The sequence below is a fragment of the Cyrtonyx montezumae genome, unplaced genomic scaffold (genome assembly GCF_038088225.1).
Source record: "Cyrtonyx montezumae isolate F1298 unplaced genomic scaffold, pur_monq_1.0 scaffold_3, whole genome shotgun sequence".
Taxonomy (NCBI): domain Eukaryota; kingdom Metazoa; phylum Chordata; class Aves; order Galliformes; family Odontophoridae; genus Cyrtonyx; species Cyrtonyx montezumae.
In genome coordinates this window covers 157,446,968-157,463,676 of record NW_027072034.1, presented here as the reverse complement: position 1 = coordinate 157,463,676, position 16,709 = coordinate 157,446,968, and the positions used below count along the sequence as shown (strand labels likewise).

General features: G+C 42.2%; 1 protein-coding gene across 1 annotated transcript in view; it reads right to left on the bottom strand.

The window, feature by feature from the left end:
- The window catches only part of ITIH5 (inter-alpha-trypsin inhibitor heavy chain 5), a 47,077-nt gene extending 31,819 nt beyond the window's left edge, over window positions 1-15,258 (bottom strand). The window contains exons 1-5 of the mRNA XM_065743770.1: window positions 15,115-15,258; window positions 11,790-11,834; window positions 7,813-7,976; window positions 6,988-7,099; window positions 5,428-5,674 (exon numbers count right to left, since the gene is read on the bottom strand). Of these exons, the coding sequence (XP_065599842.1) occupies window positions 5,428-5,674; window positions 6,988-7,099; window positions 7,813-7,976; window positions 11,790-11,834; window positions 15,115-15,234 (688 nt within the window). The 5' untranslated portion in view covers window positions 15,235-15,258. The remainder of the gene's footprint in view (window positions 1-5,427; window positions 5,675-6,987; window positions 7,100-7,812; window positions 7,977-11,789; window positions 11,835-15,114) is intronic.
- Window positions 15,259-16,709: the final 1,451 nt, after the last annotated feature.

Here is a 16,709-nt window from a genome sequence, read left to right as displayed (position 1 = left end):
TCTAACATTTCTTTTTCATGTTCATTTGGCTTTAGTTTTATAGCTGTCTTGTTTGAGAGCATACAAGAGCATACTACTGGGGTAGGAAGGGGTTTCCTCTTAAGACCAATTTCTACACAACTAAATTGTTGTTGGAGGACTATGATTTGGAAACAAACTCATCAGCCAAATTCTTGAAAAAAGGAAGCTGAATGGCAGATATTACTCAACTTCAGTAAAGGCAACAAGTAATTCTGCATCTTGGGGGTAGATTTAGCCTAGATATTCAAAATAAATTCTTTACTGTGAGGGTGATGAGGCACTGGAACAAGTTGCTCCGTGAAGCTGTGGATGCCTCCTCCCTGAAAGCACTCAAAGCCAGGCTGGATGGGGCTTTGAGCAACCTGGTCTAGTGGGAGATGTCCCTGCCTATGGCAGGGGGTTGGAAACTTAGATGATCTTAAAGGTCCCTTCCAACCCAAACCAGTCTGTAACTGTGTGATTTTATGGCATCTCTGACAAAGCCACTTCTAATTCATACATCCCAACAGAAACAGAGTTCTCAGCTAATGCATATAGATCACTTAAGGACTCGAGTGTCAAGTCTTAAAGGAGGCTTATGAAGTGACTGCCCAGAACTTTGACATTTACAGTACAGTCTGTGTACAGTTCACATTTCTCCCGACAAAGAAAAATCATAAATCACTACCACTACAGTATTTTATCTCCACCTGGATTTAGTTTTACTTTTCTAGCTGCCCTCTCATCTGATGAATCAACATGTGTGATATTTTTCTAATACACAATGCATCTGATTTGCTTGCATTGGCTTTCCTAGATTTTTAACCTGTCTTCTATCACTTTCAGGGTCCCATTTAACTGCCAGAGTGCAGGAAATGTCCAGAATTCATAAAAATAACTTAACTGTTCATTTACATTTTCTGATTTATTTGAGAGTTTCACATTACTTCTCCTCAATCACTGAAAAGCAATCATTGCCATCAGCTGGGCTGCCTGACCACATCAGGATTAGTGAAAAGCAGTCTTACACTGAAAACAGAAGCTCTTCCCTTTTATGAGCTGCACACAGATCTGTGTCTGTGACCTTTGGACTTCACTTCTGTTTTTATCTGCCATAAATACATTGGTGGGTTGAGCACACTATGCTTTGCATTATCACAATATGAGTTACAGTTCTAGCATCTCAATCTTTTTGACTGTCTGAAATTAGCTCCATGCTCTACATTTCCCCATCTTTTAAATGGGCATAATCATATGCATTCAGGTTTGTAAAGCACAATGGAATCTAGATGGGATTATGTGGATCACACTGCTTTCCTCAACTACTCTCAGAACACTGCTGATGAAAGTGAGAAGTGTCATTCCCTGCAACACAGACAGGTCTTTAGGAACTCTTAGTGAGGAGCTTGCCAAGGCTGCCTCACGCAGTGACAAGAATAGCTGGGAAACCATCTACCACCATCTTGACCATCACTCTTTTCCCATCTTTAGTATATTTATCTATCTGTATCTATATCTATATATCTGTATATCTATATCTATAAATCTCTATCTATATAATCTACATCTGTTTCTATAAATGGACTGACAAAAAAGATCCAAAATGTTTGGTTATTTTTTTCTTCTGGAATAGAATAACAGAAATCAGCTCTGGAAGACAGGCTATCTAATCCATTCCATGCTCCCAGGCTGAATCCCTTCCTACTTATTTTTATCATATGATCTGAAAATGCTACAGTAAGAAAAGCTCAATACCTGCCCTTGCCAGCCCTTGCTAAAACCTTAGTTTTTCACTCTTAGAAGATGTTTTCAGTGTCAAATTTACATTTTTATTTCTGTATTACAAACCTGTGTGGTTGTTTTTGTTTTTGGTTTTTTTGTCTTTTCTGTTGACATGGTAAGAATAGTATTTCTTTTCTGCTTGGAGCAGCCTTTTATGTCTTTGAATACAACTACTATGTCATCCCCCAGCTTTCTCTTTTAGGCAGCACTTGATATCTGAATCACAATTACTCTTCCCTGTTTACTGGCCAAATTCTTTTCAGTTAAGTGACTGGGAGGGAAAAATCTATGAAATACTGCAGAGTTCAAAGTATGGATGAGCTCCAAAGACCTACACTGATCTGTTCTCATGTTGAGGTAATTAATAGTCTTCAGGGAAATTTTCCATTAAATTCAGCTAAGTAAGCAATGCAAGTAAAAGCATTTTTCATGTGAAAATATATTCTCCACATGATGAAAAGTTAAACCCAAATTATTTTGGAAACTGGCAGGGTGATGAATAGAACTTAAATGCAAAGTGTATCCTCTGCTAACAAATGGTAGCTTCCAAACAACTGTGATAAGAAATAAAAACTGACTTGAAAGAGATATAGAGTCATTTTCAAGTAACTTGGTGTCTCCCTACCCAAGATAATGGCTAGTTTTCACATCACTGTTCTGGAGGAAGAGGATGAGAACAGTCAGCCCCAAGGATTCTGGGTAGGACATCATCCAGAAAATGGCTTCACCCTGAGGTGACCAGTGGTGGCCAGCATCACTGACCTCAACATCTCCTGTTTTGGGCTTTGTATGTAACAGAAGCAAACACCTGTGCATGCCAAAAGATTACTTGCCAAAACTCACATTTCTGTCATCTTCCTTTGGGGAAAATACAACTCCCAGATGGAGCTGTGTGTGAAGAAGTCACTGACAAAATAAATATCCTGGAAAGACCTGTTATCACCTTGTCTCTGCTCCATATTCAGAGAGGATATCACAGCACTTTCCTAGACCAAAGCTCAGCTGACTTTGCATAAATACTTGGAAAATGTGGAACCAAGTCCAATCTTTGTATCTTGGGCTCTACTGTCAGCGTGTAGAAAACACTACAAATCAAGGATGATTGGTCATTTCTCCACTTTGGACCATCAAAAAGGTTTTTTTTTACATTAGTTTTACCAATGGTCTTGGGTCTTTGGATGTCATACAAGCAGGTAGGCTTTGCAGGGACTAATGGCTCAGATGATTTGCGTTCTGGATCAAGCTAAAGAGATGAAAATAGACTGGAGTACAGTGGATTTTCAAATGAAGAGCTCCTTCCTTGAACTTGCCCTCTCCAGGAGTATTCTTGTGGTTCCACTTACATTCAGGAAGCAGGAAGTTCCTATTGTCTGCTCCAAATGTGGTTGATCTTGTTGGTCAGAAGAGGTCACACGCAATAAATCTCTCCTATTTAGAACTAGTTGTCCTTCTCTGAGACCTAGATGAGAACCTTCCGAGACCCTCTGTAAGGTCTTTTTGTTTTTGCTTATTGTTTTGGCTTTGTTTCGGTTTTGTCTGGCTGTTAGTAATGTCCTTATTTCCTTATTTTTCTTCAGATCAGAAAGGAGCTCTGCAAAATTACCAGTTTTGTAAACTTTACTCTTTCATCAAAGTGTCTCTCACCTGCATACCGATGGAGTCCAGTTCTAAGAGACTAAACCCTCTCCTGCCTGTTCACAGTGGACCCCAAAAGCATGTTTATCACTTCAATAACTTCCACAGCAGTGATTTCACCTCAGACAACACATTTCACAAACTATATATGCTGATTGCAGATATTCAGTTCTGAATAAGGATTAAGCAAAGCAATGTGAATTTCAGTTGCTTTATACTCATTTTGTAATGTCACATCTATTTATATACTTTTCACTGGATAGGGAGGATTTTAGAATCATAGAGCTTGGGACCATTTTAAAAGCATTGTTTTGAATCTCAAGCACAGTGCCAAGAATTATCAGTGCCAACAGATTGTCATTTGGAGAGCAAGTTACATAATTTTTCCCTGCATATCATTTACACAAGAACTTCCACACTGTGCTAGACCGACAGTGTGTCTGCTCTGCTTAGACTATCTGCAACACTGATCAGTGACAGATGTTTTGCAGGAAACTATATGCCACAATGCACTGTGATACAACCTGATAGGAGGAAAAGGATTCCTGTCCCTCCTGATGAGGTACAGAGCACATTTACTACACAATGCATGAATGTACAGAGGAGAGACTAATTAGCTGTATATAGCTTGACCTGAAGTCAGTTCAAGTCACCAGGGGCCTTGACTTCATAGAGTCATAGAATAATAGAACATCACAAGTTGGAAAGGATCCACAAGGGGCATCAAGTCCAACTCCTAGCTCCACACAGGACTACCCAAAATTCAAACTGTATTTCTAAGAGCATTGTCTAAATACTTATTTCAGTGCTATTTGGATGAAATCAGTAGTACCAGACTGAGTGATCAGTTTAACTCCATGACCACATGCTTTAGGGTCTTCACTTGGCAGACACAAACTGCTTCACTGATTTCACTGGTATTATGTCAGCTAGAGTAATGGAGGTCAAGTCTCACAAGCCTCTACATCCTGCTTCTATGTCAGACTCACTCTTTAAACTTTACCATTTATTTTTTGCCAACATGCATCAGTCACAGTATCCTGTGCTCCTCGCTGTTAGTTTACACTAGAAAATTGTTAATATATGCTTGACGTTTGGACAAGTCCAAGGATGGTTGGGGTACGAGTAGATACTTGGAAAGTGTTTTTACCTCATGGAATTTCCCATGTTCTAAAAAGCAGGATTTCCTATCCTTGCCTTGGCATGAGTGGATGGAAAAAACAATTCAGCTAATCAGTTCCCAGTAGATGTTGAGCCAGGGAAGAAGCTGCTCAAATACTGAACACAAGGCCTGAAGGCCCAGTTCCAAGCTTCTAAAGACAATAGAAAAAAAGTCCTATTGAAATGAATGGTATCTGCACTATAGTCAATAATCTTCAGAGTTCTTATGAGCTTATGCACAGATACAACACAGTCATCTCTAGAAAATATGACAAACGCCATCAGCCTTTGAGGTAAGCCTAAATTCTCACCTTCAAACTTCACAGAACTGATCATCCTGAAAACTCTTTCCTGTTGTAGTCATTATACCAAGTTTCTCGAAACTAGGGATCACTGTCAATATAATTGCTGATAGTCTGCAGTGTTTGGAGACTTGCTTGTCACAGAAATGCAGCCACCTCTGGGTACAATGTACCTGCCATACAGTGACTGCTGCAAGAGTTAAGAAGGGAAATTAATAATTAAAAAGAAGTCTCCTAAAAATTAGTTATAGTTGGAATTTTTCAGAAAAACACACATCTAATGAGTTCCTAGTGTTTATTTGCCATGTCGTCTTCATGTTCTTATGTGTTTCTTACAATAGTCCTGATCCTGGGCAATGAGGCTTTGATACAGTGTTGGGGTTTTGTTTAATGGCTCATTTGGAGCAGAAGGTAATTGAATGAAACCCTAGTCTATGCAGTTATTCAAGGATGCCCCAGGGAACTCCCAACACTGTCAGTCCAGTTCCTAAGAAATTATGAGGACCTCACAAGTAACAAAATCACAGATCATAAAATCGCGCCTTACCTTCAGCTTTGCCATTGCCTTTATGCTTGCTGTTTCGAAGGGGAGGCACTTCTAGTGAAATTATACCTGAGTTCTCCAGAATGTTCACCTCCACTCGTAACCTCCCCACCAGTTGCTGGGGCCGGATGCTGACCATATACTCATATTTTCCCCATCGTCTTTGCAAGAGCTCTTCGTAATGCAGTAGGAAGTTGGCTTGCATCTTGCGCGGAATGAAAACAGAAGCTTTGAATGTCTCATAGCCATTCTCTCTGGAAGAAAAGAGGAATATGACAAACATACAGCATAGAGTAGGACCAGAAGAAAGACTGACTCTTGGTTTCTAACCACAAGGACTTGTAAGACCCATATTTATTTATTTCCTTTGCCGCAGTGACTCATTGTAGTACCTGAGGCAAAGTACAAATGATTTTCTCTTCCCTAATATTAGCTATTTATCACTACATACTCAGTAGTGATAGGAAAATAGGACCCCAAAGACAACTCCATCTCTGGACACTTCTAAAATGACACTTCTAAATTCTGGCTCTTCTCTTCCAAGTGACTACAATGTGCCAGGTTCTGTCAGTTTGTGTCTGGATCTTGATCGTCCTTTGTTAAAAGCTCGTGACAGATTTTTTTTTACCATAAATTTGTGTAGTCACATTTTGAATCCACATTGAGTTTGACATTCATAATTCTTATTGGCAAGAAATATGATTTATGGGAAGAACACATTATTTTGTCTGTTTAGAACCTGATACCTGATCTTTTTTCTCTAGTTTTCCTATGAAAGACAAAAAACAAAGATGCTTATTCTCTTTTCACATCATCTATGAGTTCAGATCTCTGTCAGATTTCTCCCTCTCTACAACTCATCATTTTTCTGATACAAGAAGCAATGGTCTAGTTATGTGTTCTTGATCATGTTTTCACATTGGAGTAGTGTTACTATCACAGGTAATGAGAAGTAATGAAAGATTTTCTGAAACAGAAAAATCCATTCAGTCTTGCATCTCTTTGAGAGATATTTAGGGGACCTTGGGCACTTGTCAAATTAGAGGGGGAAAATAGCCTGCAGAGCTGCAAAAGTACCTTCAGATGAACACAGGATTTCAGATTGTTAAAGATATGAGACTGTCTGCCAACACACGGCAAAAAAATAAGACTACACACAGTCAAGCACTGAGAAAAGGCAAAAAAACATGACTTCAAAAGGGTACTTGTGGCTCTACTACTGAATATCTTTGCAGTCTTGAAGTTTTAAATTACTAAAGCTCAGTGTGCATTAATTTTACTGCCATTTATTCAGGAAGTAACAAGATTTCTTTCCTTCCCAAGTATATCAGTTTGATATCCTGGACCTCCTTGGAAGTGAAAAAGTTATGTAATGGAGCTGAAAAAGATCACATACAAATTTATGTTACTTGGAGCATGGGAATGACACCAGGAAGTGAAGATAACATTTTGTTTAGCTCCTTCCTCTTCCTGTAAATCCATACATGGGTATACCAAAGCAGACAAAAATAAATATGGGAGGAGAATACATTACTTCTCAGAACATAGTTGAATGCATGACACTTGCCTTCCATTCAAAGGGCTTGGAGGTTTCTTCATCTTTGCTTTGTCATCATTGCTGTGCTTCTTTTCTTTTCCTGTGACCTCCCCATAATAAGTCTTGTTGCCAATGCTCCTAGAAAGATCAGAGATGTCAGCATGACTAATCTATAGTGAGGTTCAAAGTTGTGGCAGTAATATCTACCCATAGTGGGGAATCTTAGCATGACCAAAGTAAACATTTTTAAAACCAAGAGCTTAATTTATTTCTTAGTGAGTTATTTGGGTGTGAGCTGGTTGCTCTTTGCTTGCCCTGCTTTCTGCAGAGAATGACTGGCACCTCCAGCAACAGGTCAGCCTGTCTTCTATTTTGATTTGACTCTTTTCCTCCATTGAGATTGTGGAGAACATGGAAAAAGAAGGAGCTTCTGAGGCACCACAGGCAGAATTAGGAGGTATAACTATGCTGTGATAGTGTTGTTGAAATTTTAATTGGAAAGGTTTCTGAAGGTTAGAAGAGTTCTTCTGGTCCAAATCTGAGAAAGAGGAGGAGAAGGAAAGCACTAAAGTGTACTTAGATGGGAAATAGAAGAATGCTCTTCTACACGTACAGTGAGGGCTTGAATCTTTGTATCCTGTCCTCCAAGCATTTGTTCTGTGCTGTGAGGCCATGATAAGTCTTGGATGCAGTATACCATGTGTGTGTTTTTCAAATGAAACTATTCTAAATGCAAAAAAAAAAAAAACATTGATAGAATCGAACAGCAGACAAGCCAGTTCTTAAAATCTCAGAGACCTGTCTGTGAGATGGAAAAAATGTTCACTTAGCTGTCAGAACTACTTACGTACATGGTAAAGTTGGAGATGAAAGCTGCAGCTGGGATCTGCATTTCAAACACAGCTTCTCGTGCCTCAGATCCACTGTTCACCATCGTGCAGAACACCGTGGTGAATGCATAGCGAGAAATGATCGTGGATTTCACAGAGAATTCAGACATCCGAGGCCTAGTTTCCTGTAGATATTAAAGGTTACCCATTAACAGCAACAGCTAGGTAACTCTCCCCTTCAATTTTACACTGGGTTTAATATTTAATATGCTCAAAGAATGAACCCTTTTACAACGAGTGTTTGACTCCTTGTGAGACAGCGAGCAAGGTGAAGATTGCCTCCAAAATATCAAGTGAGATGCAAAATTTAAACTAAACACGTGACAGTATTTTTGTTCACACACGTGGTCGAAACCCACAGTCATTCTCCAGTTCTCAGGAAGGGTCTGGGCAGCATGAGATCTCTAATTTTGCCAGTGTCTATCTTGTGAAATATGCTGATAAAATCCATCTGTATCCTAAGTCGCACCCTTCAACTCTGACTATTTGAGACAGTGAGGATTAGTGCCTTCTGGCCTGGAAGAGAAGCCCAAAATATCTCCCCATTGGGTCCAGAACTGATGTCAGAGGAACTGACTCTGTACAAGAGCAGATGTAAGACCTCTTGAAAGACTGAGATCACTGTGAGTTGAGAATCATCTTAAAACTGACAATCAGATCTGTAAGTTTTGTAAACAGAAAAACTGCTGTCAGTGGAGTGGGTTGAGTCCTCCTCTGCTGAGAATCAATCCTGGAAGCCTCAGCCAATGGGTGGAAGATATTTAATAAGAAACATTGACACAGTGACATCTCGAACAAAATATTTTAAGCCTTTTAGCCCATGTTGGATTCCTTCCAGCAGAGAAGCAGCAGAGACTTCAGAGAATGACACACGATGTAGCAATGGAAGCTGAAAGCCAATTTCTGCTGCATGGGAATGTGTCCTGGGTTGGAGCATTTCTCTAGTCTAAGATGAATTTTGACAGCAACATTTCCATGGAACTTAACAGTTTTCATCCTAGAAGACTTCAGTGTATTTAACTATAAGTAGCCCATTAAAAAAAAAAATCTATCTGCTGCCTTAAACCATTGAAGTCTGAAACTTCAAAAGCAGAAGGGAGCTAAAGGGTAAAAGACATTGCAAGTAAAGAGTAACTTTGCTAAACCAAATACACCAAGAACTTATTCCAATTGAGGCGAGTAAAAAGCCCCAGCCCCATGAAACTTGTGAAGACACAAACATTCTCTTCAGCTGCACTACCAGCCTTTTTTTTTCCCAATGAAAACAATTTTCCCAAATCGGTTTAACAAAGGGAGCAATTGTTGTATGAGTAAGTATGAAACAGAAAATATTCCGCAGTAGCTGATGGCATTAGAATAGCAATAAGTGAGCATCCAAGTAACAAAACTGCTGGGCTAGTGAATTCCAGGCAAATGAAAGGATGAGGATCCATTATAAAATAAGGACAAAACTATCAACAGGTTTGAAATTAAAGCCCCATCTGCCTACACTTTCAAGGCTTGGATATGTCTCAGTTGGACCTAATTGTGAGAGAGATCTTTAACAGCTGGAGAATGTCTGACGTGCTCTGACTCCGTGTACGTCCTCCTCAGCACAGGTTCAGCTCCCATGGAGCACAGTGAAAAAAAATATCATTTTTAGTGTGACCTGGTTTACTAATTGCAGACAGCTCAATGAGACAGAATTAGACTAGAATACATCTACTTAATGCAGACGTCCACTCTGAGGCCACAAGTGGCTTTTAGTCAATCGGTGGTGACTGGGACAATATTATGCTGTTCTTAGGACTTTCCCTCACTCATAGGCATGAATTTTCAGTTTCATTACACTGAAAGCGGAGAGGATGGGGAATTATGATCCGGAGTGATGTTGCAGGCACATTTCCAGACCTAATGGGGTAATGTTCAATTCGCCCTTTTGAACTATCAACTGCCTGTGGCCTGTCAAGTGTTAAAGAGGATTTAATTGCAGAAGTAAAAGAGAAAACATTAAAATGCAGCAAATTCCTTAACATGTCTTGCATTCACTCCCATTTTCTGCATTTCCTCACAAACTGTGGGTACAAACCTGGCTTGACAGCCCAACAGCAAATACCTGAGATACACACTGGTTTTGCAGTGACATCTTGTCTTGTTAAGAAGAACGTAGCCTGTCACTGGCAGAGATCAGTAGCACATGAACCAAGAACTTTCTCTCACCCTTCTCTAATGAGTGGCTGAAGGAATTCCTACACCCAGTGTGGTATTTGTGAACACCATTCCTGTGGTTGTTCAAGAGATGTGAAGATGTGGTTCTTAGTGGTGGGCAATAATGGTGGTAGGTGGGCAGTTGGACTAGATGATCTGTGAGGTGTTATCCAGTCTTCAGGATTGTATAATTCTATTTTATATGAAGAACAACATCCTTTAGATTTTTTTTCTACCAAGTCTATCTTCTACTAGTTTCAACTGATCTCTTTCAAATCTCTGTATCCAGTTCTAATATCCTCACAGACAAATGGCAAAAACAAATGGAAAAAAAAATTACATTCAGCACTTCTTCCTCCTTGTGGTGGAAGCAGACACCGCAGAAGGGCGTCATATACAACTGAGGATGAAAGAGCCTTACGGTGCTGGAAGGGATCTGCCATTTCTTGTGTACAGAAAATATAAATGCTGGGGGCAGAGGTGGTTTCCAAACAGGTTGCTAGGTTGGGCTTGGCGGGCAGCCCAAGTTCCAGTCTGTGATTCTCACACGTTCCCCGGAGCCCTTACACAATCCACCAGTGCTTGATTCTCTGACTTACAGCTGCACAACTGCCTGTTTGTTTCCTCACTTTTTATTAAGGTCTTCAGAAGATGAGAGACAGCACAAAGGAAAAACAAAACAAAACATAACAAACCGTTTGTTTAATATTATTATTGCTGCAATTTATTATTCCTATTAAAAATAAAGCTAGGGAATGCCAAGGCAGTGGATTAGCACTTTGCTACAATAAAGGTTGGCTGGAGGCTTTTTGAAGATGTCACGGTTATTATGCTGAAGTGGGAGCTGCAAATTTTCTGCCAAACATATTACTTTATGTTTGTTTATAACATATGTTTGAAAAGACAGAAAAGAGCAGGAGATAAATGAAATTCACTCCATGTTTTTGCCTCTATCAGTTGCTTTCATCAAAACATATTGACTGCATGTCAGATTAGAAGTTGTAAACTAGTAATAAGACTGAGGACTGCTCTCCCTTAGGGTGCTGATTCCAAAGTGTCACAGATCAAAGGAGCCAGAAGCTACCAATGGCTGTTCAGTGTGTGAAATGTGTTCTTCCAGTTCTCAACTGAGAAAAGAAACCAGGAAAATAACTGGCCATGAATAGCAGTTTTACTGGCTGCCTCTGTAGCCATATTTTTAACTAAGCCATGCCAATCTCAGTGTAGCAATATAGCCAGATCACAAAATTGTAGGGGTTGGAAGGGACCTCTGGAGATCATGAAGTCCAACCCCTTTGCCAAAGCAGCTCCCTAGACCATGTTGCACAGGTAGGCGTCCAGATCTGACAAATTTTCTGTATATCTTAAAGCTTAGATTTCCCTACCAAAAAGAAGATACTGGCTTCTTTGTTCCCTCTCTTTTTCAATAAACTCTGGCCTCTGTGTATACAGAGAACAACAAATTTCAAAAGGAACTCTGTCGCTTGAAATTCATTGAGATTTCATCAGTCTCATTCATGTTCATTGCATGGTTGATGATGATAGCACTGGATGCTACCCACATTTGTGTCTGAGAAGATGGACTGGAAAGAGTTAGAAGAACTTGTACCTGTTGGATGACTCAAAATTGAGATTTCTTTTCCATAGAATCTCACCCTGCCGTCACTGACTGATACAGTTTACTCTTGGGCACATATATACACACAGAGCAAGTGTAATTCTCATGAAATATTAGACAGTGTGATACATACCAGCCTCTGCAAAAATCTGGTCTGTCTTGGAACACGACGCACAACCTGCAAAGAGATAAAGGAGTTAATGGAGCCTACTCAGCTTACAGAAAACTTGTCATTTGTTTAAATCCAGACGTGAACTTGAATGACTGATCACCCATGGCCAGGTTCAAATGTTCCTCTGGTTAAAACTAAAACCTAAACCTCTTCTCTACCAGCACATCCATTCATCAAAGCTGAGCCATGGAATGCAGTTCTCATGAGTGAGAAGGTACTGTGTGTTTTGCAAATGCTACCTGTCCAGAGGATCTCTATTTAAAGGCAGGGACATCAGCCCTAGCTGTCAGTACTGTGTCTTCATCCTCAAGCATGTTCTCTGATGGCTTCCTATGGAGGTACACAAAGGCTCTGTACCACTGTTTTTCCAGTTGCATGGTATGCGATGCATGATCAGCTCTGCTAAATGGTTTCCCAGGAAAATAATGTCCATCTGTTTTTATGTTGGACATTATAAATGCACTGTTTTTATTAGAATTTTCCCAGCCCACATCCTCTAGTCTCTGTTAGGAAGAGAAGGCTGGAAGTTAACTGCAGGTCAGATGAACTGACTTCCTATGTGAGATATGGCTGTCAACACAAAGTTGGGCACCCTTCCTTCAATCCTTTCTGCCTTAGGATCTCAGGAGGCCCAGCAATTAATCAGACCAGAGCAGTGCAAACTAAGGCCTGCACTAGTTTCATTTGCTTATCAAATGACATTCTGAGCCCACTTAAGTCATCAGATAAAAGCCAAAGCCTGTTCCTCATCCTTACTTGGGGATTTCATTATTAAGCAAAGTGTCACCTATGGCAATGCAGTCATACTCATTTCATCACCCTTCATAACAGCCCCTCTGACTTTTTTCCCACATATGGTGTAAGTCTTGGCTTAACAACATGTCCAAATCCAATCCCTCCTCAAAACAGAGAGTACGAGCCTCTTGTCAATGAGGAACAATAAGAGAAACCAAGTGACTTTCTAAAATGTCAATGAAACTCTAGAGAATAGAAGAATGAAGTGATAATATTTTACCTGATTTGACCTTTCTATTGATTTGCAACAAAAAAACAAAGTTACTCCTTGCCAAATATATATTTTTTCTGTTTATTCATGCATTCCAAATCTCATAAAAACCCAGTAAATAAATTAAACAGTCTCCTCTGTTAGAATCTTCTTTTTCTTCTTTATTTTAGCCAACATCTTGTAAAATTAGAAACTAGGAAAAGCATCCCCCTTGGGAAATTCTAGAGGAGGGAGGAGGAGAGGAGAGGAGAGGAGAGGAGAGGAGAGGAGAGGAGAGGAGAGGAGAGGAGAGGAGAGGAGAGGAGAGGAGAGGAGAGGAGAGGAGAGGAGAGGAGAGGAGAGGAGAGGAGAGGAGAGGAGAGGAGAGGAGAGGAGAGGAGAGGAGAGGAGAGGAGAGGAGAGGAGAGGAGAGGAGAGGAGAGGAGAGGAGAGGAGAGGAGAGGAGAGGAGAGGAGAGGAGAGGAGAGGAGAGGAGAGGAGAGGAGAGGAGAGGAGAGGAGAGGAGAGGAGAGGAGAGGAGAGGAGAGGAGAGGAGAGGAGAGGAGAGGAGAGGAGAGGAGAGGAGAGGAGAGGAGAGGAGAGGAGAGGAGAATGATGCGATTCTACGAGAAAGATAGCTTCTGAAGTCTTGGGAACAACTGGCAGATAGAGGTCAGTAGCTAAGTTCTGTTGGTTAGGACTTCATGACTACTGCCAAAGCACTGCTGTAGGGTTTATGACACCAATCAGTCAGTCAGAGTATTTTTAAAACACCCTACTTCACTAACATCATCTAATGGAACAATTTCCAACTTTCCGTCAAATCTTCAGCTTTAAAGTCTTCCACTTCTGAAGCACTCATTGAAGCACTCATTAAAGCCCAATAATTGCTAGTAGGGACTCCTTTGCTGCTGACAACTTATCATGGCATACAAAGAATAAGCTAGGCAGTAGCAACCCAACTACCACTGAAGACCTGACCAGTTCTGCCTCTAGTGCAATGGCAATAAACAGTGATCTTGTCATCTGCCCTAGCTTCCCAACAATTTTCCCCATAAGCAGATGAACGAGTGCTCCCAGATACTAGCTTGTACAGCTGGGTGTGCAAGACAGTCCTGTTTTGTTGCTAATTTTCCCAGCAAGAAATATGTGTCCAGCAAAAAAAAAGTTGAGATCCTCCCAGTGGAGAAAGATAAACACTCTTGATGCTTCCCATGCTAGTATGAGAGGAATGGACAGCTGAATGCCTAATTCTAAGACAGGTACAGATACACATTCAAAGTTTCAGCCTTCCCGTATGTGACAGAAGATGCCAAATACAGACATCTAGTGATGTATACGGCACTCTAGAGTATCCCCCTTGGTGACCAGCAGGATCCATAGAGCCTGCATCACATCTGTAAGTCTTAGATACTACAGAGCTTCTCAGATCTGTCGAATTTAGGTAACTGCCTATTTAGGTAACTTATGAAAAGTCACCCATGATATCCACTACAGACCTGAAGGATGTGAGCACAGATTTGACATTCAGTTTTTTAAACCACAGCCTCCCAAACTACCACTGAGATGTTATTCTTAACTTGCAAAAAGTTCATTGCCCTTTTGGGCCCATTTCACCAAAACATCTAAGCTGCACAGCGGCAAAATACAACTGTCCTCGCTTGGGGAATTTATTTATTTTTTCTCCCCTGGTCAAGAGGCATTTTACAAGCTGAAATACACGGAAATTTCATTTCATCCAGTTTCAGTTAACTATCAAGTACAGTAAAATCGAGACCATAGGACAGGGCAGAAAAACCCTCCTCCGAGCCTGAAATACTCTGAATTACTCAGACTGGCGCAATTCCAGGGGGCTGCATTAACTCTCTTGTCCCTCAGCACATGCTTTTTAACACAGCTACCAGGATGCCAGCTTTCCAGAGGCAGTAAGACTGTGTCCCTTGGCAGCACAGGAGGGTGCTGGGGCTTTACCTCAAAGTACTGCCTGAGCACTCAGCTGTGGGGACAGCCGAGAGGTGTGCTGCACAGATAGGTGCAAGAAATTCACTTTTAGCAGCCTGCTGTGCATGTTAATGCCAAGCCCTGAAGAAAGTGACAGCAAACGAGTGACAAATTCAGCACATTTTTCACACTGTCATTTCTCTCTCACCACAGGGGCCGTCCAGGCAGTTTGTTCACCTGACAGCGCTTGACACACACCAATCCGACAGCTCTCCACCTGGCTGCTTTCAATTAATCCATGCCAATTAACAGGGCACGAGCCACCAGATGTCCCCAAATAACAACTGTCTTAACACCTACTTGCTCCACAACGCTGTAGTCTGCCATCAGCTTCTCCTCCAGGTACCTCGCCATCAGCTCCGAGTCGGGCTGCCCCAGGGCAACAGGGAAGCAGCAGCAGAGCCATAGCCAAAGGATCATGGTGGAGGGGCAGCAGGTAAAAGGAAAGCCCCGCTGCCTCCACTGCTGTTTGTGCTGCTTGTGCTGTGAGGAGGCTGACAGGAGGCGAGCCGATCCACCCTCTTCTCCTCCTTCCTAGCTCGGGACCGGCCCCTTTTCCACTCAGGGTTTCTCTGCCTGCCAGGGTTTTCTATCCTGCAGTCAGTTCCTCTCAGTCGGAGATTACAGGCACAATCTCCATGCCCTTCTCAGTGCTGCCCTCATCCCCCATCTCACCTCCAGTGGGCAGAGTGGGGGTCCCTGAGGTGCTGCCGCATGTCCTCATGCCACCCCAAGCATAGGGACAGTTGAGGAGGTTTCAAGAAACACGGGAGACGTGGCATTGAGGGCATGGTGGGGATGGCTTGATGGTTGGACAAGATGATCTTGTAAGTCTTCTCCAACCTTAATGATTCTGTGATTTCAGTGGCACAACACCCCAACCCTGCTGTGGCTCTGTGTGAAGTGCCACTTTTTTTTGCTGGGGCAGGACTTAAAATGGCTGCTGCCACAGCACACTCTCTGAGGTGCTGGTGGCAGCTGAAAGAGCCTCGATGTGTCTTATGCCGTTATGCCAGGCAGCCCTCAGTGACTTATGCCACAGTTTGTATATAAAAACATTCTTCTGCCCACCCTTTCGGGAGTGCGATCCAAGCACATACTTGAAGATTTGCCCAGGAGGAGTACAACTGTACATTTTCACCCTCTCTAAAGGGATTTTTATGTACCCTCTTCCCCTCCAGCCTCTACCGAAGAGGCAGTAGGGCGCTGAGGGAGGTACAGGCGAAGCACACCGTGAGGGCAGCCATGAGATGAGCTGAGCCCCACGTCACTGAGCCCATGGCATCCTCCTCCTTCTTGGTGCCAGGATCTCTGGTTGGTTGGTGAAAGCAGCCCCAGGGCCTGGTTTCCCATCGCAGGGCAGGGTTCTCTCCGCACCCTCACTTTGGCCCCCTGCCTGCTGCCTCGCCGCGGGCTGCCCAGGAAAGCTGTCAGCATGGTGTCAGCCTGGCACCTTATCTTGGCACCATCGTGCCCCAGAGCTGTGCTTTCATCCCTCTCTCTCATTGTCTCGTTGGTAGTTTCTCAGCACCAGCAGACCCCATTTTCCTCTCTTTTCTTTCACACACACAGTCCTTTCAAGATTCAGACCATTGTGTTCTCACTTTCCAGCTCTAGGACATCAGAGACTGAGGCCATTTTGCTTCTGCTCCAGTCCATGACAGTGGAAGTCCAGTGGGTGTCTCAGTAACAGAGGCTTGGCACCTTTCTTTGGTGAGGCCACACCTCAGTACTATGCTCAGTTCTGGGCCCCTCTCCACAAGAAGCTCTGGAGCGCGTCCGGAGAAGAGCAATGAAGCTGTGATGGGTCCGGAGCACAACTTTATGGGGAGTGGCTGAGGGAGCTGGGATTGCTCAGCATGGAGAAGAGAAGGCCCAGGGGAGACCTTATCGCT